Source organism: Lampetra fluviatilis, chromosome 18, assembly GCF_964198595.1.
Source record: "Lampetra fluviatilis chromosome 18, kcLamFluv1.1, whole genome shotgun sequence".
Taxonomy (NCBI): domain Eukaryota; kingdom Metazoa; phylum Chordata; class Hyperoartia; order Petromyzontiformes; family Petromyzontidae; genus Lampetra; species Lampetra fluviatilis.
Window position 1 is genome coordinate 2325055 of NC_136292.1, and position 25073 is coordinate 2350127.

General features: G+C 44.3%; 1 protein-coding gene across 1 annotated transcript in view; it reads left to right on the forward strand.

The window, feature by feature from the left end:
• Window positions 1-25073, forward strand: part of LOC144937082 (uncharacterized) — an 84038-nt gene that overhangs the window by 25094 nt on the left and 33871 nt on the right. The window contains exons 2-11 of the mRNA XM_078864332.1: window positions 1047-1495; window positions 10161-10249; window positions 11757-11826; window positions 12730-12776; window positions 14290-14440; window positions 18809-18940; window positions 20009-20191; window positions 21015-21104; window positions 21992-22078; window positions 23521-23554. Of these exons, the coding sequence (XP_078720458.1) occupies window positions 1097-1495; window positions 10161-10249; window positions 11757-11826; window positions 12730-12776; window positions 14290-14440; window positions 18809-18940; window positions 20009-20191; window positions 21015-21104; window positions 21992-22078; window positions 23521-23554 (1282 nt within the window). The 5' untranslated portion in view covers window positions 1047-1096. The remainder of the gene's footprint in view (window positions 1-1046; window positions 1496-10160; window positions 10250-11756; window positions 11827-12729; window positions 12777-14289; window positions 14441-18808; window positions 18941-20008; window positions 20192-21014; window positions 21105-21991; window positions 22079-23520; window positions 23555-25073) is intronic.

Consider the following 25073-nt stretch of genomic DNA (forward strand, 5'->3'; position numbering starts at 1 on the left):
GGCTTTATCCAGTAGTGGATTGGCAAAAGGGCTGTAAATTCTACCTGTGGATTTTTGTAACAGTCTTAACATGACTGTCGTTCCCGTTTCATGCAAGTTCAACGCTAGGCCCTGCTATCACACGTTCGGTGGAGAGCGTGAGGTTGGCATCAACAATGGCGCCAGGACATGTTTGACAAGGCACTTAGCGGAGAGGTTTACCAATAGGTGTGACCAACGTGTGCTACAAAGGTTAAGTTTAATGATGCTTACGTTGCCACAGCAACGGCCTGTATTTTTGCACACGTTAGCAAGTTTACGTTCACTGCCTGTATTTACACGTACCGGCATTTTAATTTAAAGAGTCGGTTTGAATCTGCCTTCGTGTGTGTGTGTGTTTCGACATGCCTGCCATTAACAGTGGGGACATTGATGAGAGCAGGAGGCAGTGATTTATGGGAATACTTCCTGAGACAACCTTATTGTCAAAAGCTGCACCCGCCTTGGCATTCTGTTTGTTTGTGTGTGTTTATTCACAGATGCCTGTATAGCGTCATTGTTGTGGTTGCTGCTGCTTTGTTTCCTACAATGACGGCCTGGGTTTTTTTTTGCTTGCTGTCGTTTTTTCACAAGGCCGTTTGATAAGAAACAACAAGCGTTTGTTGTGAAAATATTGAGATTGTGCACCCGTGGATCTGCTGCGATGTGTGTACACTGTAATAAAGGCACAGACATCGCACACTCGTGATAACCTGGGTTGTGAGAGTTGCGCGATGACAAATATGCTTTCCTAAAATAATGTCGTTATTTATTCAGAGAGGGAAAAATAAACGAAAGTCTCCTAAGCTTTTTCAGGAAGGTCCTACGCTTTTGTGCATGATATCTAATCGTACATATGATGCCACCGATTGTTTTTAGAATTTAACGACTGATCACATTTAAAAACGTATTTCTATCAACAAGCAGTAAGGAGTCTTGTGTGCAAACAACGGTGTTGCTTTTACATGACAATTAATATTTTTCCTTTCCCCGCCCCCTCTCCGTCATGCCCTTTCACACATCGGCAGGGTCACATGGTCGGCACGTGGACGTGATGGTTTGACTGGCGCGGGAGAGCATGCTGTCCCGTAATAACCCGGGTGGCGGCGGTGGCGGTAGGCGGACCAACCCACGGACGACCACGAACCCCCCCGTCGCCCGGCCCTCCTCCTCCGACCGGGATGGTGGCAAAATGCCTTCCAGCAACGGCGGCCCAAAGTCGCCGGTGGGCCGGGTTCCCGACAGCGGCGGCGGTGACGGCGCGGCCGCCGGAGCCGAGTGGCTCACGCCGCGGCGGGTCAGCCACCGGCGCGCGGGCGCCGCAGAGCGGAGCGACGTGCGTGATTCGGGGACGTCTCCCATTGCCGCCAAGGTGCTCACGTCAGCCAACCCAAAGCTGTCGTACGTGGACCGCGTGGTGCTGGAGATCTTGGAGACGGAGCGTATGTACGTCAGGCACCTGAAGAGCATCGTGGAGGTGAGATGCAGGTTGGGGGTGCGGGGAGGTGGAGGGAAGGGGGGGGGCACGTGCCTTGCCGCTCTCTAGTTGCGGAGGGACGTCTTGGTCGTTCGAGGGTGAAGGGTGAAGGGTGGTCAGAGCGGCCGGGTAACCTTCCAACATTGCCCAGTGAACAACTCCACTTCTGGAGTGCACGGTTCAAGGGCTTGGACAATCGACTCCTGGTTTCCCTGTGCTGCTTTTAAAAGCCTTACGAGCACCTTTCCTTCATGAGTAATGCTGGAAAGAACGCTGTTCCCATCCCAAGTCCCGTGCCTTGTGGATGTTTCCAAACCTAGTATCACCCCATTAATCAATTCTCCGAATTACCTTGTGTTTCTTAAAGCAGGTAACATGCACAGGCTTGTTCTGCTGTTACGCTTCATTTACCTATCGTGCTGCATGACAGTGTCTCCACGTTTCATAAAAGAAATGTATACAAATGAATGGGTCTAGAAAGGTGGTGCAGTGCTTGGCACACTTTGCTGTAAAAAATCGTGACCTGGGTTTGTTTCCTGGCCATGGCTGACATCGGTGTGGTGAAGTATGGTCAAAAAGCCCTCACGACCAAAGCGGTGTGGGGTGGCCGTCATCCAGCAGTGGATTGACAAAGGTCAAAGAATAATAACTAATTCCTTATTTGCAGAGAAAGTGCCGTTGTGAAATCTGAGTTGGTTTCTTTAGTTAATGAAACACTGATGTAATGATTGTAGTTTTATATTGTTGAAGTATAAGTTCACGAAGTTAAACGCTGCATGTGGAGGAAGGAAACGTAATCCAGTGAGCAAATGGAACTTGTCTTGTTGACATTTCTCTGTGCTGCTTGGCCAGGAGCCACGAATTGATGTTGAGAATTGAATCCTCGTAACTTGGTGGTACAGTGCTGCTTACCATTTCACGTGAATTGGAATTAGGTTTCGTTGAGTGTCTCATGAATTTAGACTTAACACACGAGAAGACCACTGTGTAAGGACCACATGAGCGCAATCATCTGTGGAAGGGGGAGGCACAACTAACTCTAACCTCACGTAACAAGATAAATAAGTACCCTACTCCTGCAGCTAATTTCATTCCAAAATAAAACCATTAAATGTGTGTATATACTTCACACTGGCATACCACCTGTTTAAATGTTTTTTGCCTTATTACCCCAATTCATTCTAACTTGTGCTGTCAGTTTCCGATCATGAGACTAAGCATCCATTTGGAACTCTCCTAGAGCAAGGTGCAAAACCAACCCCCCCCAACCCCCGTGAGAGAACGGCATAGGTGATATCGCAAAACCACAGCACTTCTGAAATTCCATCAAGTGACCTCCTGTCTGCAATGGAGGCACTGGACTTTTCTACGTGTGTTGTAGAGATGTTCATCACATGGCGATAAAACCTACTTTTTTTTACTTAAACATTTCGTGAGTTCATGGAAATCATATTCTTGGTTCTTTCGGTAAAGTCACGTAGATAGAAAATACAAATAAATTAAAATAAAAAGTAAAAGCAAAAAACCACTACGTTTCGATCGGAAAAACAAGCGGTCTTCATCAGCTGGAGAGAAAAGAGGGGGGGGCAAGCCTCCAAATGCGACTGCTTCTCGGGGCTTTCAGAGGTTGAGCAAAGCCGTGCGGTGTAAACGGCACGGGCAGGGCAGCCAGCGCCAATGTCGGAGCAAAGCCCCGCAAGTACATATTTTTGGTATTTATTCTGAAAGCTGAAATGTTCGCACAATGTATGAATACCAATGTTTAATATTACGACATTTGTTATAAGGTCTTTGGTGACTAGGCTTAAATCCATGAACTCGCTGCGCTTGAGAACCTAATTTAATCACAAGCAGTTCAAACCCAGATTTGAACCCAGGATCTCAGTACTTTTTGTAATGCTGGAAATTTCAATGATGTTTGATTTGACAAATGCTTATGTGAAGTGTGAAATGTAAAGGGGTTGGTCTTAAGCCATCATCATTGAGTGTGTGGTGCACTGTGGGTAGTGAGTGTCGGTGTCTGGAAAGTGGTGTCACGTGAGTGGTGTAACATGCGTGGTGTGATGTGAGTGGTCAGCAACTGGTGAGTGGGAGTTGTCAGTGTGGGGAGAGTGAGTGTTATGCGAGTGTGTGGTGAATCTCAGGTATTAGGTTGGTGGTGAGTGTCTGGTGAGTGGTTAGCGTAACTAGATGAGCAAAGAAAACCATTTGTTATTGTGCAATATCTAACACGTGGCAGCAACATTTTTCAGAAGAACCTTAACTGCAGATTACGTGACCAGATCTCGACTGGTATCTCACCGGTTCATGCGACTGCCCTCTTCGCGTGGACCGAATACTTTGTGTACATTTTACACAAACTCTTGAGGACAAGTGACAATTGATTGATGTGGAAGACACACCGTGTCAGGCCTGTGTGAATATCTTGTCCCCGTTTGAAGGCATATTCTTGTGTGTGTGTGTGTGGCCCGATGAAACATAGCACAGCGGTGGCCTGTGTATTTCATTCATGGTTTACATAAATTCTCCATTATAAAGAAGCACCTTGGAAACGCAATTTTGTCGCCCAGAATTGTCCTCATTTATTTATCCATTTGTTTTCATATTTTCCAGTCGCATCAGTCAAATATTTAACCATTAAAAGCACTCTTTATGACAGTTAAGCTATGTCATTTGCATACAGTTTTCGCTTACCACTGCTGTGCTGTCAAGTTTATAAAGAATGATTACCTCACTTGAAAGCTCTTGAGCGTAAATATAGTGACATGCATCACACTAGGATTATACAGAACACATAAGAGTGGTTTGTGATTACTTATATTCTACCAACATCTACATCACATGGACAATGTTTTGATGATCAAGATCATTTGGAATTTGTACGTGCATGGATATATAATTGGTAAAAGACAATTGTAACAACGGAACCATACAAGACCATGTTCTTAGAAAGTTATGCGGTGTGGGAACACAGCCCTAAAACATCGTGCAATATTTTCGAGGTTTAATTTACGTGCTATTTAAAAAAAAAAGCTTTCTTTATTTTGCGAAAGGCAAACTCCAAGAAATGCCCATGTAAAACACAAAGTGGGATCTGCAGCTGTGTACAATTGTGCCAAGCTCGTCAGCTGCGCGCATTTTTTTTACTCTGACTTTTGAAAACAAACAGATTCTGTGAAGTACAATGCCGTCAGCTGACATTTTAAAGCCTGGTTCCGAGGCCACGCAAAAAAAAAGATTGAAAGGAAATGAGAAAAAAACGAGAACCAAAAATGGTAGTGCGAGAAAATAATGGCGCTGGGCATAGAGCAGAAGCAGGAAACCGTGAGCTCGTGCGATGGTGACGTTATAAAGCAACGTGGGGTGAGAGTCCAGGTGAAAGAGAGGCAACAAGCAAAGCAACTAAAGAATATGAAGGCTGTAGAACAAAGCTACTATGGGACATTGCCTCAATCATTTTGACAGTGACGCATTGTGTTGTGTTGCTTTGAACAGTGCCCTGTTATTATTGGTACACTCCCATCCCTATCAGAAACTATACTATTTTTAATTTTACAATAAGAGGCCCACTGAGCTAGATAGCTCTTTTTCAAAAGCGACTTGACCGCAAATGAATGCTTATCGAAGTGGCTTATCAATTGCAAATTTATAGCAGCCAAATACTCTAAACGCACGTTTCTAAATATTGAGGGGGAAACTGGAGGACCCAGAGAAAAATCCACGTGACCACGGGGAGAACACGCAATCTCCAAATATACAGGTGTCAGGGTTGGGATCGAACCCAAGACCTCCTGCATACCAGGCGAGGTAGTTAACATCTCCTAGCCACCGTGATGATGATGACAAGAGAGAGAGACGCAAACTCTAAATATACAGCAGGCGTCGTCAGGCTCGGGATCGAACCCACGACCTCCTGCACACTAGGCGAGGTAGTTACCATCTCCTAGCCACCGTGATGATGACATGAGAGAGAGAGACGCAAACTCCAAATATACAGCAGGCGTCGTCAGGGTCGGGATCGAACCCATGACCTCCTGCACACCAGGCGAGGTAGTTAACATCTCTCCACTGCGGGACCTCTATAGACCTGCATCTAGTTGTCTTGAGGTGGTTTGCCATTTCCCCTGTGATGCTGTGTCATACAACATTTACACCGATAACAATAGGCGTGGGTCATACGTATTGCAGATACAATTATCTTGTTTTTGTTAACTTATTACTTTGATCAATTTACTGTCTTTTCTCTCTGTTCGCTGTTAACATCCCACCACTTTCGGGTTGTGGCCTCTCCCTATGTCTTTCTTCACTCTCTCTTGCCACCTCCCATCCAGTGGACTCCTCCAATTCTTTTAATCTTGTCCGGTCATCTCATTCTCTGGTGGCCTGTCTTTCGCTTTCACTGCAACAGGCTCCACTCCATTGTTACGTGTGCCCATCTGTTATCCGCTGTTTGAGCTGGATGCCCTCCCAAAACTCCTTTTGAAGCTCTAACTCAATGTGTAAGTTTCGATTTAAAGCTTTCGTGACTGCAGGGATTCATCTTCTTGGTTCTTTTGGGAAAGTCACGTAGAAGGGAAATAATAAAATAATTAAAATAAAACATAATAAAATAATTCTCACAACGTTGCGGCCACAACGCAAGCAGCCGTCCTCAGGTGAAGAACAGGTCTGTTGGAAAGACAGTGTCTGAATGTCTGAATGTCTGTCTTTCTGACAGACCTGTTCTTCACCTGAGGACGGCTGCTTGCGTTGTGGCCGAAACATCGTGAGAATTATTTTATTATGTTTTATTTTTATTATCTTATTACTTCCCTTCTACGTGACTTTACCGAAAGAACCAAGAAGATCAATGTGTAGGTTTTTACCAACTCTATTCAATACTCTGACTTAAATATAAACCTGTTTTATATATATATGTTGTCTTAATATTGTGCTAAAGGTAAGGATGCAGCCCTGCAATGATTTGTTGAGGCCACTGCTAGTGGATGGACCTCCGCTAGAGGAAGCTCTCAGGCCCATTCAGACAGTATTTGGCCTCCTCTTTTAGGCTCTCCAGACATCTTGAAAGATAAGGGCGTATCAACACCTTACCCCACAACACTCAACCTGCTCTTCGACTAGCTGTTGTTATTTTAACTTGCCATTTGGAGTTTTGTCTATAACTGTAACGACATATATGGTATGCCAATCTCTTGACAAAAAAATAACATTTAGAAGTTGTTTCCGTATACGTTGCCTCTTTTGTGTGCAGTGTTTCCACAAAAGAGCCAATCCACGCTTCAATGATTCACATTTTTTTAATTCACAGTGGGGTATTTTACCCAGAATGCATTAAAACTGCACGAACACGCACTGACTAGCGTGGTGAAGTACAGTCTCGGGAAACAATACTCATGAAAATACACGGCATGGGGAGCCCCGTCGTCCAGTAGTTGATTAACAAAGAGTGTCGAATGATAATTGATGTGTTTCTTAAACGTAACACCAGTGGCATAGCGCATTTGTCATGGGCCATGAAGAATGGAATGTCATGAGGCAGCCTCTCTCTGCCTTCCCCTCCCCCCTCGTCATAGCCCAGCACGTGGGCCCCCCTCAGCCACTTGGGCCCCCTCAGGCACCTGGGCCTTCCCTCAGGCCCCCCTCAGGCACCTGGGCCTTCCCTCAGGCCCCCCTCAGGCCCCCTTCAGGCCCCCCTCAGGCACCTGGGCCTTCCCTCAGGCCCCCCTCAGGCACCTGGGCCTTCCCTCAGGCCCCCCTCAGGCCCTCCTCAGGCCCCCCTCAGGCACCTGGGCCTTCCCTCAGGCCCCCCTCAGGCACCTGGGCCTTCCCTCAGGCCCCCCTCAGGCCCCCCTCAGGCCCCCCTCAGGCACCTGGGCCTTTCCTCAGGCCCCCCTCAGGCCCCCCTCAGGCCCCCCTCAGGCCCCCCTCAGGCACCTGGGCCTTCCCTCAGGCCCCCCTCAGGCACCTGGGCCTTCCCTCAGGCCCCCCTCAGGCGCCTAGGCCCCCCTAAGGCACCTGGGCCCTCTTCAAGCCCCACTCAAGCTCCACTCAAGCTCCACTCAGGCCAATGGGCCTGCACACTTGATGGCCGTGCAACTGCTTAACGCTTATGTTTAAATTCACCAAAAATAAATTACTCGTGTTTGTATACGTTCTTTTTAGTTTTTTTAGGATTTACTGAGTGTTTTTTTTCAAACTTAAACATAGTACTGTATCTGAAATAAACCAACACTATACATTCCCATGATCTAAAATACAATATTTTTAAATAAGAGTTTTATTTGTCAAAAGGCCCAAAAGTCCAGCATTTTATTAGGAATGATATTTAAAGATACTGTATTACTTTTGGTAGTCCTCTGTGTTAAGTCCGTGTGTTCGTGAGTGTGATGAAGGGTCACGACTCAGTACATTCTATATCGGGCTTGGGGTGATGATCGTTACATCCTTTGTCTTCCCTGGAGGTGAAATCGAGCTAAAACAATGGAGCAGTGTTTCATCTTGCACAGTGAACGTCCAAGGATACCCTGGCTTCCCCCAGTCAATACAGTACTATGTGACCCGCATGCTTTTAGCAACTTCTTGCATTAGCTTTGTCCAAGAGGGGTTTTTTTTTTACACAGCTATGTGAAGTATGCTACAGTCTGCAAAAGAATTTCACGGGGCTAAATGCACAGATCTCTAGGGGAGGTGAATTTCACAGATTTAAATGCACATTTTTTTTCAATCCAGCGATTTTCAACCCACCCGTAGATGAAGGCCTGCTCACGCCATGCCAGTCATGTGTTTATTTTTAATACATACTTCACCATTGCTGGCCAGCGTGGGTTAGCGAGGGGGGTTGGGGAACAGGACAGGTTCTGATATCACTTGCCACTGATGTTCGCTGTGGCTGGGAAGCAAACTTGGATTGCTGGGTTCATAGCACATCATGCTAACCACTGCAACCACCACTCCACCCAATACGTTATTAATGGAGAAAAGGTTTTCATCATTTTCCTTAATTGGATTCAAGTAAAAAAAATAATTAAAATGTGTTACTGTCAGATATGATATGAAACAATAAAGCTGAACAACAGGTTTCTGTAAATGACATTAATGGTAACATTTACTTATCAATGTTTTACGAATGAAAGTGGTAATATTAATGACAAATACAGACATGACACGGAAGTTGAAAAGTGCGCAAGAAGCATGGAGAGACACATACTTGGAATTGCACAGACATAAGGAGGGACACATGGATTCATTAGAGAATATGGACAATTTGGAAGACATGATATTGACTTTGGACAGGTATGATCACCGGTGGTCAAGGCTGACGATGAAATCAGCTCGTTTGGGGGAGCTAGATGGATTGTTACATTGCAGGACTGCGCGAAATGACCACAGACCATGACTGCTGATAATGAATGGTGAAAAAATGAATCGGTCCAGCACAGTCATTGTTAAATCTACTTTGAGAGTACAATTTTATTAGAATTTTCAAAAAGACATGAGTCAACTTTTACTACATAAATGAATGTACAAAACAATTTACTTTTCAATAATCATCTAGGCTACACGTGCAGTCTTTAGTTTCAAGCATGCTCTGCATTGCCTGCAATATGTGATACGTTTTATTCCTGCACAAAGATTTACAAATACGTAATGTATGCTTTTGAAATGTGACCGGTCTTTGTGACACAAACATTATCGTCATTTCTTCTGATAAGAAAAGAACCTAATGTACGTGCAGAGACACGAAGGTATGATTTCGGTGTCAACCGCTGTACAGCAGGGTGTGCCTTCACAGTGTGACCTGACCCGGACATTCTTCATTACGTGTATCTTGCTTGTCCGGTTTTATTTCAGAGCTTGCTATTATAAAACATTTTTAAGAATGTTTTTTTTAAAAGACAAAAATAGCCGGGCCCTCGGCTTAAAAAGTACAGTTGATCTGCCAGAATCCACAACTTTTGAAATTTGGACCTATTTTTATTTCATTCTAAGTTGTGTATAATGAAGAATGCCTTTGACCAAATCACGCATAATGGGTGCAGTCTCAAGTAAGGAAGATGAACCTGGTTAGTGTTTATGGATGGGTGACGACAATGCAAAAACAAGGTGTTATCGACTGCTTCGGGTCCTCGTTGTCGACAAAAGATCACATTTTAATACAATCCTTGGTTGTGCTGTGCGATGTTCCCTTGCTTGCACTTCCCGCTGTCACCAACAAGGGCTGACCAGCATGAGGAGTAATGGTCATACAGCCCCATGACTCAGAGTATGGGCAGGCCGTCATCCAGCAGTGGACTGGCAGAGGGGGTGTATGTACACGCACCTTGATATGTGCGCCTGAATGCAGTTATTGGTCGTACTCGCAGCTTTTTTGCAATTCCTAGGCACTACGATCTGTTGCGATTGTTTAGAATTGCTCATATAAAACGAAAATACAATGCACTGTACGCCGTAATTGTATCATGACGTTAACATTTAAGAATTTCATCTATGAATGAGAAAAAAAATAACAACAGCAAAGCCAATTGTTTTATTTTCTCTAAAACAAAATCTTAATTCGTGTAAATGTAAAAAATTGTATCTGGTCGATTGTTAATTACAACTCGGTTGTTGCAGGCCATGCAATACCAAAGCATAATTGACTGTGCTTTTCAATTTAATTGAACAGGATTACCTGACAGCCATCAGCCAAAAGCTCCCAAATGATGACGTCAACACCCTGTTTGGAAACATCAAGGAGATATTCAAGTTTAACAGGTACGTGCGTGCATGGCATTATTACTTACCTGTTATTTTTTTAAATTAATATTTCAAAATTATCACACATGTGAGACATGTCTTGACATACCAATTCAGTCCATAAATCAACCCATGATCTTTGTTGAGAGCCATGAATACGCTTATAGCAATGGTGTAATTCCTTCTACGCTCGTTTAGACGCGCACGTTATGTCACTCACGTTGTTGTATAGCTGAACAGTGATTGGGTCCTGTGGCTTTGATTGACTCGGTGTTGGATTGGACACGCAACTGACCTACCCTGACTGGACATCTGTTAAAAAGAGCTTTATAGCTCATCGAATTCCTCCAGTATATATAAAAAAAAAACATTTTGATTCTGACTGCAAGGAATAGACTTCACCGCACACGACAAGGCCTCACTTCCTTCACAAACCACAGGCAGTGTAGATTTATCTCGATCTTTATATATCGCACTGGTTTGCTCCTCCAGAATGCACCTGGTGGTCAGGAGAAGTAGGCTTCTGTCAGTCTAGTTGAGTCTGAATCAATCTAGATGTTAAAGTGCACGGCTCCAGTGGCTTCCTAATATCTAAACTATTCTAAACTATTTTTTATTTTACCAGGTAAGGCCCACTGAGCTATATAGCTCTTTTTTTAGAAGCGACCCGGACACAAATTATAGCTCAACAAAGTGGCTCATCGCGTGAAAGTGTATTGCAGTCAAATACTTAAAACGCATGTTTCTAAATGTGAAGGGAAAACCCAAGGACCTGGAGAAAAATCCACGCAACCATGGGGAGAACATTCAAACTCGAAATATACATGCACTAGGGTCGGAATCTAACAGACGACTTCCAAATGTAATGTAATACAACATTTAATTTATTATTTTATCTTTATACGTGACTTTACCGAAAGAACCAAAGAGTAATTCCTGCAGTCACGAAAGCTCCAAATTAAGTTTGAACGACTTCCTGTATACCAGGCGAGGTAGTTAACAGGTAGTTAACATTACTTCGCTGGTAGTAAACATATCGGAAGGAAGAGCATTCCAGACAGCAGCAGAAGCGTGCGATGCAGTGACCGTCTGTGTTGGATGATAGGTCAAAAACTGCTGCGAGGATGACCGGAGTTTGCAAGATGGTTTATGCACCTCAACGACATCAGCAAGGTGTTGTGGTTGATTTATGGCAAGCAATTTGGGTGTGCACATGTAAGCAAACACCTGTTTAATGCCAGAGAGGGTAAAATCCTATTATTTTTCTCACGTTTATTTTTGCTTTTGCTGATGATGTCACTTGCTTCCATATTGTTGGTTTCTGGAAGCCACCATCATAAAGCAACACAATTGGCTGGCTGCCACAAACCTCTCATGGAGATCACAGTTGGTGTGGCCGTGTGATGACTGCCGCCACCACCACAGAGGCAAAGCGAAGCACAAACTAAGCGTAAACTTAGCGTGCTACAATCTCTGTAAATATGCTGATTATGTGCGTGTGTGTGTGCGTGTGTGTTGGTTGCAGTGAGCTGCTGGGAGAGTTGGAGGATTGTGGCAGTGATCCCGTCGCCATAGCGGAATGCTTTGTCGAAAAGGCAGGTTCAGACACCACTCCGTTTTAAACCTGGTGGCGAGTCCGATTGTGTCTGCCAAGTTGTCTGCTCTGCACGAGTTTCTTTCCTGCCATGCGATTTGAAACTATGAACCTTGCTCACCCCTGGTATCGAAAGTGCAGTTATGGAGTGCGTTGTAATCGAGAGACTGTATTGTCTTGGTGTTGTGTTGGATTGCTGTGGGTTTGCTGCCTTGCCCAAGCTTGCATTTGGTCTTAACAAATCTGCAATAATAAATGCTCAAGGGCAATTTGTACTTTCATGCTATATATTTATTCATTATTGACTTGCTTAACTTTTCTCTATCCTACTCTTGTATCCATTCTTGTATTTATTTATTGATGTAACTTGCTGACCCTCCCTTGATTCTCCCAGGATAAATACAGATTCTGAATCTGATGTGGCTTCCTCTTGAATCAACGTGAAGTTAATTACAATAGAAACACGATCGTAAATTATAAAGTAAGATAGTCCATCTTCTTGGTTCTTTCGGGAAAGTCACGTAGAATGGAAATAATAAAATAATAAAAATAAAACATAATAAAATAATTCTCACGACGTTTCGGCCACAATGCAAGCAGCCGTCCTCAGGTGGAGAACAGGCATGTCGAGGAGACAGAGTCTGAATGACAAGCCCCAGGCGTGACTTTACCGAAAGAACCAAGAAGATGAATCCCTGCAGTCACGAAAGCTTTAAATCGAAATTTAAGATAGTCCAAATAGGTCGTGAATCTTTCATGGATATTCCACTTATCTTTGGTGCCAATCATTTTACGCTGTGACAATACATTGTAATAACAGATTAATTCAAATCAAATGCTTCCAATTTCATATTTCATGCTGTAGAGTTGCTTTACATTGTGGTGATGTTTTTTTGTTTTGCAGAGCGGAGGATTTGAGATATATACACAGTACTGCACAAACTTTCCCAGGTATTAATATGAAAGAAAAAAAACAGATCTATCCCAGCGATAAAATCAATACACCTTGATTACTATCACAAAACCACGCGCTGTTGCGAGTGCTGATTGAGTAGTCTGTGCAATGCTGCCACACTGTGGAAGTTTGTAAGAGTGTCCATGCAGAACATTGCGCACGAGATAGGGGGGGAAACTCGAAGATAACGTCTGTTAAACCCTGCAGAATGTAACGCGACTGACTCTGCTGACGCACCCAAGGATGGCGAAACCGGGTCACAGTTTGCATGCTTGAACACATGCTGCAGGTTACTCTAAGTTTCTAAGGCCCAAAAGGTTGATAGATAATACATTTCCACGCTGGAACACGGAATTCATTTTCTTGATTTATGTTTGTATTATTTATCACACAGAATGCTCAGCTACAGCAGTCGATGAGGGTTATATACTGATATTTACATGTGTCAGCTGAGGGAAATATTGCCGCAAAGTCTGTAAGCCTTTGTTTTTCATTCATTTGTAGCCCTTGACGCATGCCACCGATGTGTTCTGTGGTGCATTGAGCACACGATGGACACGGTTTCCACACACAGGACAGGAATATGAAAAATATTTTTCTTGCGCAGAGTTCTCTACAAAGAGCCAATGCCATATTTGCCTGACAATGATCTGGGGAGAGCAGTGGTGCATTTCTTACAGTGCTATAAGTTTGGCAATCTAAGTTCAATTCCCGGTATCTGACACAGTCCTGGGCTTCACCGATCTGCACTGACCAACCCTTTTTGGAGAAGTATGCTCAAATCATACGTAAACACATGCGGTGAATTGTCCCAACACACAGGACCATCCTGAAGCATTCCACTCATCTTCTGTTTACAGCCATAATATAGTTTTTTTTAGGTAGATCGCTTAAATATAAACGTGTTTGTAAACCCACCACCACCCGACATAGCCAATCAGCAAGGTTTGTCACACACCGGTGTGTTGGAAAGCAAATCCACAATATTTACAATCTGTTTACAGCTTGAACTAGCGGCTAAAATTTCATATTCTTGTGACGGGGGTGGTCTGCTCCACTCGTACTCATATGGAGGTCCGTCAATCAATACCGCTGGTATCCCGCCCCCCTCCCCCCACTTCTCTCCTAGATTAACTAAGGCCACAAAACACAAGTCAGCCGGGATTGTGGAGAAGTCCACAGCTGTGGTCCTATCGATAGACACACCACAGCCGTAGGAATGTGTAATTTCCACCACCTCAATGCTCATTTGGGCAGCACATCACTCCGAAGAACTAGGCGATGACAGATCACCATTACCACATTGAGGACTTTTAACATTTGTTTGCAAACTTCTCTCGCCGGCGGGTGTCATCCGTTCAATTGGTCCCATTTAGAACATTTAGTCAACAAATTCGTACTGCGCTGAAGTGCCCACGTTGAGCCGCCGTTCCAGCGCCTGGCCCAACGTCCCTCACCTCTGCGTCGATGCCCCCCCCCCCGCTCCGCTCGCGGGATGTGCGCACGCAGCTCCATGGAGCTCCTGACCAAGTGCATGCGGACAAAGAGCACAGCCAAATTCTTCCGCGACCACCAAGCGGCCCTGAAGCACAACCTCCCGCTTGGCTCCTTCCTGCTCAAGCCTGTGCAGAGAATACTCAAGTACCACTTGCTGCTGCAGGTCAGTGAGTCCAGGGGCCCTTCACACTACGGTAACTGCTCTCAAGATGCGTGTGTGTTGTGTGCGTTCAGTGCACGCGATGTAATAACGGTTGCAGTTGTGTTTATAAAGCGTCGCAATGCAGCTGCTTTTGAGACATTCCGCAGTGTTATGGATGCGACTTCCCATCCGTGACAGTGTGGGCTCTTTACCTGGAGTTATTTAAAAGGTTTAAGGAATGTTTTTTTACAGGAAAGGTGCAGCTTTTGTTCATGCCACTGCTAGCATAAGAGCGTTCAACTGGAGCAGTGTTTAACACGTAGGCTTTCGCGACCAATATCATCCATAATAGAGGTTTTTTGGGTTAGATCGTGTAAATATATTAATGTGTCGTTAAAACCCGCCACCAATCTGGCTGTCGCCTGATGAAGCAAGTTGTAATTACTGGCGAAACGTCGTACTCAGATTGTAAATGTTGTGGCTTGGCTCTCCAACACATCAGTGTCATGTACTAGTGATGAATTGGCATGTTCTGTTTACGTGACAACCCTTACTAGTTGGCTTTATAGAGCAGTGTTCTTCTTTGCAAGGCCCCTGACGTGAGACCCCTGGAAACACACAACGAGTGAAAACACCACCCCATCATCATCATCATCATCGTGCTGCTGTCAAACCCCCCAATGGTTTCAAATGTGTGGCGGCCCTCACACTGATGCCTTATCGGGGAAAGTGGCCTCACTGAAAATTAGTGAAGAACAGTGAACGAGAGGGAGCTCTACAATGCTCTATAGAGCTCCCTCTAGGGGATATGTGGCCTGCTTCTACATGCTGGATAGACGTCTTGGAAGAGATGCGAATACCCACGCTTTACCCCACCACATGCATCTATGATGTGGCCATTCTACTGGTCGGTGGACAGCGGAAGGGAGTTTTAAAAAAAACTCGTACCATTGTCTCTACGGCTGCCGTCCCGGGGAGATTGAACTGGTGGCTTCTGGATTGCAAGTCCAGTTTGCTCACCATTACACCACGGTAGCATCCCAAAGCATATTTGTGCTTTTTTACGACTTAATTTCTGGCATGTTTCATTTAAACTCACATTTGTTTGTTTAGATTTACTTTGAGGCTATAAGCTCCTTTTGTTAAAGTCTCGTGCATGTCAGATACAATCCTGGTGATTTAAAAAGGGGTTTATTGAGTGTATGTTGATGATTACATGTAGTTCAGTTCACAGTTATTTATGAATAAGGCAATTGTGAATATTGCCCGGAAGTTTAAGAAGAGTTGGATAACGATTTCTCCCTGTCCGAATGCCCTTTCTGTACAAGAAGAAAACAGACATCAAATTTGAGTTAAAAAAATAGAATCCTTGTTGGCAGTGCTTCTCAGGCACAAAACAAAAACTACCACATCTGTCATAAACTCTACCTTTTAATGGAAAAAAAAATACATGGTGGGGATGGAAAGTGGATTGGTCTGGAAAGAAAATGTACAGTAGGGTAACATGAGAAATGTATACAGAGGAGGGATTATACATAGCACGATCGTTAAGGTTATTATACCCAGCAGAGAGAATGTACGTGAGGGTTATAAATGTGGTTGTTTGCGCGTCTGTAGAGAGCTGAGATTATGCGTGGCATGGGCATAAGGCTATGTGGTATGTAGCGAGGAGGGATTACGCGTGAGAATGTCACTTAAGGACCCTCCTGGAAATCTTGGCGCTTGGAGAGGCTTTCCTGGATAAATGAAATAATCATCAGTGGGGAGTAATGGGTGCAGAGGGTTAGCACAATGTGCTCTGAACCCGGTCAACTTGAGTTCGATTCCTGGCCGTGGATGACATTTGGTGGTGAGAAAATGTTATCTGAACTGGTCCAGCCCCCACCAACGTGGTGAAGTATGGTCAAACATCCCTGTGACTAGTCCACCTTGGGCAGAGGTTCATCTGGCAGTGGATTGAGAATGGGTAGTTTTTTTTACATATATACATTTAATTTGCATATGTAAATAATCAATATGATGTACATAGAGCAGGGCATTAGCATTATTAGGTCATTGAGGATGATTTCTTTATTTTAAAGGGAATGGGGAAACATTGGAGGGAGGATGAAGGGGTTTGTGAGGGAGGAGAGGAGAAGGAGGGGAGAAGGAGGAGGGGGGGAGAATATTATAACATTTGCTTCTATATTTTTGTAATTTACCCCCCAAAATGTGTCCTGATTGTCCTCTCGGCATCGTATCACGAGACGAAGCATCCTTTCGGACATCTCGTAGAGCAGTGCAACACTTGGCGGAGAACAACACGCAGAAGCGGACACCACAGAGCAACCTCTGAGATCTCTTTAAAGTCACCTCTGGTCTGCACTGTCCCACTCGCGTTGCATATTAGAGGAGAGTGAGGTTTGTTGCGTGACAGTCAAACCCATATTTTTCAAAACATTTTATGCAGAGCTGGCATTTAGCCAAAGGAAGGGCAGCACCAAATTTAATGTGACGGATCTGTTTTGTTGTGGGGAGACCATCGACTCACTATACTTGAGGACCCGGTTTAATCACAGGCAGCCGCCAGGATTCTCAAACCCAGGGGGTCTCAGCGGTGCCAAGCTCAGTGCCCTGAACCTCCGAGCCTCCCGTGCCACCGCCAGCACATTTGCACCGACGCCGTAGTAGAAGACGGCTGGATGCTTGAGCCAAGTAAACGAAGCCCGTGCCGGGATACCGGAGCAAACGCTTGACTCGTCATGCGGAGGGCGATGAGAGGTTGATGGAGTAGATGGCGTTTGCCGGGGCAGAGGGAGAGGACATAAGAAGAGGGGGAAATGGGTTCAAAGAGCTGCTTAAGAGCAAGGCCATGAGGGACTGTCTATATCATTGCATTACTGTGTAACCTTTTCATGCGGGCTGCTCACTTGTGCGTCAGTGACTCCGCAGTCAATAATTATAATGCAATCTGTTTTCTTTTTTTACGTCTCGAGTGTGTATTTACAGCATAGAAAGCCGGCTCGTTGCGCTGTTCCTTCCCTCCTCTCACAGGTCACTGGGTGTAAAGCATTAAAATCATGAATCATGTTTTATGGTCTTGGGTCGTTGCCTCGTGTGGCACACGAGCAAAATTTGTTTTCCTCCACGTGTCTTTTGTTGCCGACATCAAGAGGCCAGCCCGAGATTCGAGTGACCCTTTGCAGAAATAGATGAGACAGCGTTTGCTGCAAATGAGCAAAGGTGTTGTAGGAGAGTGCTGCACGCATGGAGATTTGGCTGAAAGCATTCTTTGAAGTAATTTCGTTGCACCCTGATGAGCTGAAATGAGTCGTCTTGCTCTTGTTCAAGGTGCTCACATTGTAGGCGTGGTCAGTGAATTCAGGTAGGCTCTACCAACAGCCAGAATTCATTAAATTAATAAAACACACCTAGTTATTTGTGCTGCCCCGGAGAGGGTGGAGTAAGTTGGGTCATTTCTTCTGCCCTCCGGGAACAGAAAGGTACGGCCCCCTCCCAGCCTCCCCCTCCCACCCACCTTGATTGCTACGGAATGAATCGGCAGTACAAGTCCAATACACTGGTGCTGCCGAAAGACCCACAGAGTCTTCCTGCCAGGCACCCGGGCTGAGCGGGCTACATGTGTCTGCACGTGCGTGCCTCGTTTGGTACCTGAAATCGGTGGCGCCAGCGGTTGGCGCGCTGCGCCTTGAACCCGACAACCTGGGTTCGATTGCCAGGCACGGCGAACATCAGTGGCTGTGTAATATATGTGAACCAACCCTTGGCCTCCCTGGGGAGACGAAGTGGAGTGGGCGTGTGTGCTGCAAGTCACGCTACTCCCGTCGTGAGCTCTGACACTCTAAACGAAACTATTTTTATTTATTTTACCAGGTAAGGCCCACTGAGTCATATAGCTCTTTTTTTCAGAAGCGACCGGGCCACAAATGGTAGCTCAACGAAGTGGCTTATCACGTGGGAATTTATAGTAGCAGCCAAATACTCTAAATGAATGTTCATTCTAAATGTGGAGGGAAAAACCAGAGGACCCGGAGAAAAATCCACACGACCACGGGGAGAGAGCGAGAGACACGCAAACTCCAAATATACAACCAGCGCCAGGGTTGGGGTCGAACCCGCGACCTCCTGCATACCAGGCGAGGGAGATAACATCTCACTTGATACAGCTATCGTGCTGTGACTGTTCCACCTGAAGATGGAAGCTTGTGTTGCCTCCGAAACGTCGTGATTTTTATTTTATTTTTATTTTACTTTTATTAATTTAAATTTTTTACCTACGTGACTTTACCGAAAAAACCTAAGAATATGAAGATAACATCCCGCCGCCACCCCTCAGTCCCATAACCGTGAATCCTCACCGGTGATGCGACCGTGTCTCCCCCGTTGCAGGAAATCGAGAAGCGGCTGGACAAGAGCACGGACGGCTACGAGGTGGTGCAGGATGCTCTGTCGGCAATGCACGGCGTCGCCTGGCACATCAATGAGATGAAACGCAAGCACGAGCACGCCATCAGGATCCAGGTGCGCACACGCACACGCGCGCACGTGCCGTTTTATTACGAGTATGCCCGTGAGGGCTTGTGGATGCACATCGCAGTATGCATTAGGGATGAGTTTCAGATGTATATAAACAAAAATAATCAAGCTCATTTTGGTATTTAACATAGACAATGGCAGATTTGTGTTTAGGCGTTCGGGTTTATTTGCTATAGTCACAATGGTTGAACATGCATCCGTAAAGAAGTGCAGGGATGACGTCATGGTCGTGATATACATTTTTTCGGACCGATCTGAAACAAAGATGAAAAAAACTAAGATGGGCCAAAATATTGTCTTTTTGCCCACTGTTTGGATTTTTGGAATGAATCCACGGTTGTGCTGTATTTTATGGCCTCCAAAATTCTACACTGCCCACCTTCATCAACCCAGCACTGACCAGCGTGGTGATTTTTGTCAAAAAACCCCTGTGAACCACAAGGTGTGGGGAGGCCTTCATCCAGCAGTGGATTGACAAGATGGTGGTACACGTGAATGTAAACAGACACTGATGTAATTGCTTTACAGGCTGGGTTAATGTGCACACGTTTTTGAAAAACGTACGCAGTGAGTCAACTGGAATTGTTGAACATTGTCCTCTAAACCAATTCTATAAACACATCGTTAAATGCAGCAGACAACCTCATTATGCTCCATTGTGGCGCAGTACAGCAAACAGATGAAATGGCAGATGCAAGTGGGTTTCTCTGCATAACTGCATATGTAAATACAAACATCTTGTCAGTCAAGCCAATGGGCCTTTCAGATAAATGTTTCGTGATTGCCTGGACTGATTGTAATATTTATGAAACATTTGTCCGGAAAGCCCGTCACCTGATTGACTCGGGAACAAAACAAGCGAGTCCTTAAGTGGATCTGCGAATGGGCATTAAACAAACATCAGCACTGGGCAGAAGACAACGATGGACAGGAACGGTCACACTGCGCTCCCATGTGCCGGTGACAGCCTTAACAGATGCTCATCGCCTTTAAACAGCTCTTGCTCCAAAGGCTACACAGAGGACCTTTGTCTTTGTGGTGTTTCGTGGCCAGGAGTTGCGTGGATTGCTCATCAACCTCAAGCAGGACCTGAGCATGCTGGGAGATCTGGCGCTGGAGGGGTCTTTCCGCTTGCACCGGACGCGCAAGGAGCGAGCCCTCTTCCTCTTCGACAGCTCTCTGCTCATCGCCAAGAAGCGCGACGACGGGCAGTTCGTGTTCAAGACCGAGATCAAGGTTGGACTGCGCGAGAAGATTAAAACACCACCCCATCATCATCATCATCATCGTGCTGCTGTCAACCCCCCCAATGGTTTCAAATGTGTGGCGGCCCTCACACTAGTGATGTCTTATCGGGGAAAGTGGCCTCACTGAAAATTAGTGAAGAACACTGAACGAGAGGGAGCTCTGTGATGCTCTATAGAGCTCCCTCTAGGGGATATGTGGCCTACTTTTACATACTGGGTAGACGTCTTGGAAGAGATGTGAATACCCACGCTTTATCACCAAGAAGCGCGACGACGGGCAGTTCGAATGACAAGGACCGCTACATTAAAAACAAATTTAAAACACCAAGATGTATTTCCCCTCCCATTTCATTGTGATGTACTCAATTATCGCACCACCAATTAGCACGGTTGACTACCTACGGTTCGAAAAAAGTTCAACATACATTATTAACGCATATTATATATGCATGAATGTGTATATATGCATGCATTCGAATATCTATTATTAATTAATATTGTGTCAATAATATCAGCCTTAATATTGTTTTTTCGGAATTAATATTACAATTCTGTGCTTATATATTTTTCTAAAATCACTTTTATAACATAGTTCTGTTAATTCATTCTTTTGTAAAGGAACATTTCACCGTTGATTAGGTAAAGAATGTATATTTATACACCAGTGGTTTTTAAGGTGTGAACCTGTGTTTGTAATAAATCTATCATGGTATTTGCCTAAAATCATGCAGTTGCATATTTCATTGTGTAATAAATACAAATCATTGAAGTTAAATGCATTGTGTTGACATTCTCAATTCATATCATTTCAGTGCCGAAACCTCATGATTTTGGAACAACCCAGGGAGCTTGAGTTCTGTGTGTGGCATTACAAAAATGAAAAGCCACGGTACACGTTTCAGGTCAGTTTCTAATTATAATAATAATGATCACGTCCTGTGTATTTCTGGGATAATATCAACTGAGTTATGAGTTTCTCTTTCAGGAGTGTTCCAACTTTTCAGATGTTTGACATATTTCTAATTTTAGTACTTTTTGTGTGGGAAGAAACTCTAATACACAAATTATATAGATAGGCAAACATCTACTTGCTGTACTGCTTATATGTCGCCTTGTAACCATGCAGATGGGGTCCTCATTCATGTGACAAATAAAAAATATAATTTTCAACATTCATAAATAACACTGCATATATATGTACTGGGTTGTCGGATATCTTGGCCAGTGGCCCTTAATCCGATAATGTTTGTGTGATACACCAACCACCACCTCTTAATGTATTGCATTTTAACCGCCCCTTCTGTTTTCCCTAAAAGTTCCACTCTAAAGTAGACTCGCTGCGCAGTACGACTGAACACATCTATGCGATGACATTCTATCCAGTTTCACACGTAGGCTTTCGCGACCAATATTATCCAAAATAAAGGTTTTGTGGGTTAGTTCGCATAAATATAAGCGTGTCGTTAAACCCGCCACCACCCGACAGCCAATTAGTAAGGTTTGTCACGGAAACAAAACGTGCCAATTCGTTGCTAGTTCAGCACACCGGTGTGTTGGAGAGTAAACCCACAACGTTTCCAATTCTAGTTGTTTACGTAACAAACCCTACTAATTGGCTGTGTCGGGTGGTGGCAGGTTTAACGACACATTTATGTTTACGCGACCTAACCCAAAAGCCTCTATTATGGACATCCTATCCAGTTGGGGGTTTGTGCCACGGTCTGTAGAGACCTGCCAGTAGATGGTGCCCTTCAGTATCATATCACGGTGTGCCCCTTTCACTTGACAGGCGAAGACTCAAGAGGAGAAGAGTCAGTGGATTCACCACATCAAGAGGCTGATTCTCGAGAACCATCCATCCACTGTGCCAGACAAGGTGAGTGCAGCCGGCTGTCTGTCAACTTGCTGCCTGCTACTCGAACAAATATTATTGTCCCCATGACCTTTGGGCAGTTACGAGCCAAATATAGAAATGTTCTCTGGTGGGGGGCTAGTTTATTCGTAGGGGAACTTGTTTGGCTTCCGTACAGTTGGCAGTCATCTGGAAGGATGATGGTTGAGTTGGTCCTCACTGGGATTCGTTAAGAATTTAGTGATTTGATTATATGGGATTTGTTTCGTTCATCCCACATTGGAAACCTTGGAAAATGTATTTTAAGGAGTGTTTTGCGTGAAGTGGAAAGGTGGCTCAGAGGTTGGAGCACTGAACCAGCAGTGCTGAAATACTGAATGTTAATCTGGGTTACAGCCACCCATAGTTGTGAGTTCATGGTCTCATTCCAGTCACCAATGACATCACAAAATCTAGTTTTTTTTTTTAATGACTGTACTTTGACAAGATTGCAACGAATAGCTTTTTTTTTAAATATCAGTTTCACAAAAATATCTTCATCTAAGTTCTGTGTGGGTAAAGAGTATCACTTTGAGGGGCTTTCAGAAGTAGATCTGAGATCTCACCTTCCACAAGCCATTCTCTTGCATGTGGGTAATTGACTATCCTGTACGAGTTTTGAATGGACACTGCCAGAAGGCATAATGACATCACTCGTGGAACTGGGATAAAATTGGCGGGGATTTTTTTTTTTTACAAAATAAAAAAAAGTTAATTTGGCACGTGCGAGATTAGTATTCAAAGTAACCGGAGAAAAACTCACGCATATGAGGGGTAATCACTAAAAGGTCAAACGCAAGCTTACAACCCACTCGCAGATCACCATCCCTTGTCTCAAAAGTGCTGGACTATAGGCCTAGCACAGCTCGATTTGAACTTGTTGCAGCAATCACAGTCTTAATGAACCACTTACTTTTATAGCAGCCAATATTGCTGCCACGTATTATTATTATTCTCTGATGTTATGGAGAAAAGGGATTACCTATTCAAAGCATTAAACATGAACAGACCTGTGCTATAAATAAGGTGGAATGAGTACCCCGTGTTCTGTTTTATCGATGAATAATTTAAGCCCCAAAAGGCATTTTGGATTTAGGCCCACAGCCAATTCATGGTGAGAAGCTCTTTTACGTTTAAAATTCACGTCTTTTTAAAAATGTTGTTTATTATTCCATCTGAGATTTTAACAAAAATACAATTATGGAAAATCCCAATGATGTTATCACAAACCCGTAGGCTGAGATAACCTTTGAAGGTACTTTGTTGCACATTGCGGGAGCTTTTGAAGTTAAGTGTACAAAATACACATCCTTAACAATCACCTCCTTACGACGCGACGTAAAAAGACACGTGCTAATTGAAATGTTATTGATGCACTTCCACTGGTTTATTTTGCCAATAAAGCCTGCGTTGTGTTTTGTTCACAGGCAAAGAACATCATTCTTGAAATGGATCCGGCGTGTAAGTATCCACACACTGCAGCACCTGATATAATTTGTGCACGATGTGTTTTTTTTCAGAGGGCACATGCCGCATCATGCGTTTTGAATAAAAAAAAAATTGCGTCACATTTCAATTTCTAGGAAAAATACTTTTCAAGCATTTGTCAATCCATTGCTTGACGAAGAGCTCCCCAACACGGCGAGATTCATGGGGGTTGTTTGGCCATGCATCACCACACTCGTCAATGCAGGCCGGTGAATAGGGGGGGAGGCCAAGCAATGGTTCAAATGTCACTTGCTACTGATGATAGCCATGGGCGGGAATCAAACTCGGGTGGCCAAGCTTCGCGTAGTGCAGTGCTATCACGACTGTACGCCCAAATGTATGTACTGTAGTGTCTAAATATCACAAGCATCTCAAAATGCTGTCCAGTACGAAGCATACAAAGGACATTAAAACTAAGTAAATAGTAAATAAACAATAAATGCTCTGTCCTAGGTTTTTTGCAGTTGTGCTTTACAGCTCCCCTGCACGTTGTTCCCCAAGATGTCCGACGTTTTAGAGCTTTTCCAGTTCCTAAAGAAACTTTCAGCGCGCGATGTGAAATGTCGGACATCATGACGAACGACACCGAATCAGAATTTGTATTTAGACTTGGAAGAATCCGATGAGCTAAGAAGCTATCTTTCACAGATGTCCAGTAGGTTTATAGGTGTCCAGTAGGACACACAGTCCAACCCGAAAAACGCTTAAGGGAGCAATAAATAAATGATGAACGCCAAACCAAATAAAAACAAAACACGAGTTGGGCAGATTGATCGGTGGAAAAACACAACGTGCGCAAGCCGTCTCCACCACTAGTGACCCCTGCGCAGGCGGTGAATCGTCCCGTAATGCGTGTCGGTTGAGGCAGCAACATCTCTAATTCATTCAGCCTGGAGAAGAACCGGGGGGCGGTATCGGTAGCTTGTAAATGGAAGGGAAGCAACGAGTAAGTGGCAGACGAGAGAATGAAGAGTTCTTAACTGTATATTTATAGGGGATGATAGGAATTGGCACTGGGGATAACGTGTGGATTTTGTCCATCGAATCGCAAGAACTTTCCTGCAGACATGCGCATCGGGCCTTTGATCTCACTTGGTGTCCACATTTTAAAGTGACTAAACATTATCTGAATAACCGCTGTCGACTGCTGAGTGCATACAAATGTTCTACCGCATTTGTGATGTTACATTTTTAAGAATACATTTTAACCAGTTTTCTAAATATAAAGGGGATGCAAATGTGAATGTGAGGTTAAAGTGTATTGCCATCCATCATTTTGACATCGGTATGGCCATAAATTGAAATTGGACCCATTGCCTTTAATAGCAGTGAACCAATAATTGCCCATTTCGCTTGTCAAGTAATTGTTCTATAGGAGTGCAAATGGGTATTCCTAATGGCAATTCTTGTTTCCTTAAAATGGAGTGGTGAGATCTGAAAGGTTAAAGAAAATGAGCAGTGAGCCAAACTAAATTGTTTACTATTGATTTTT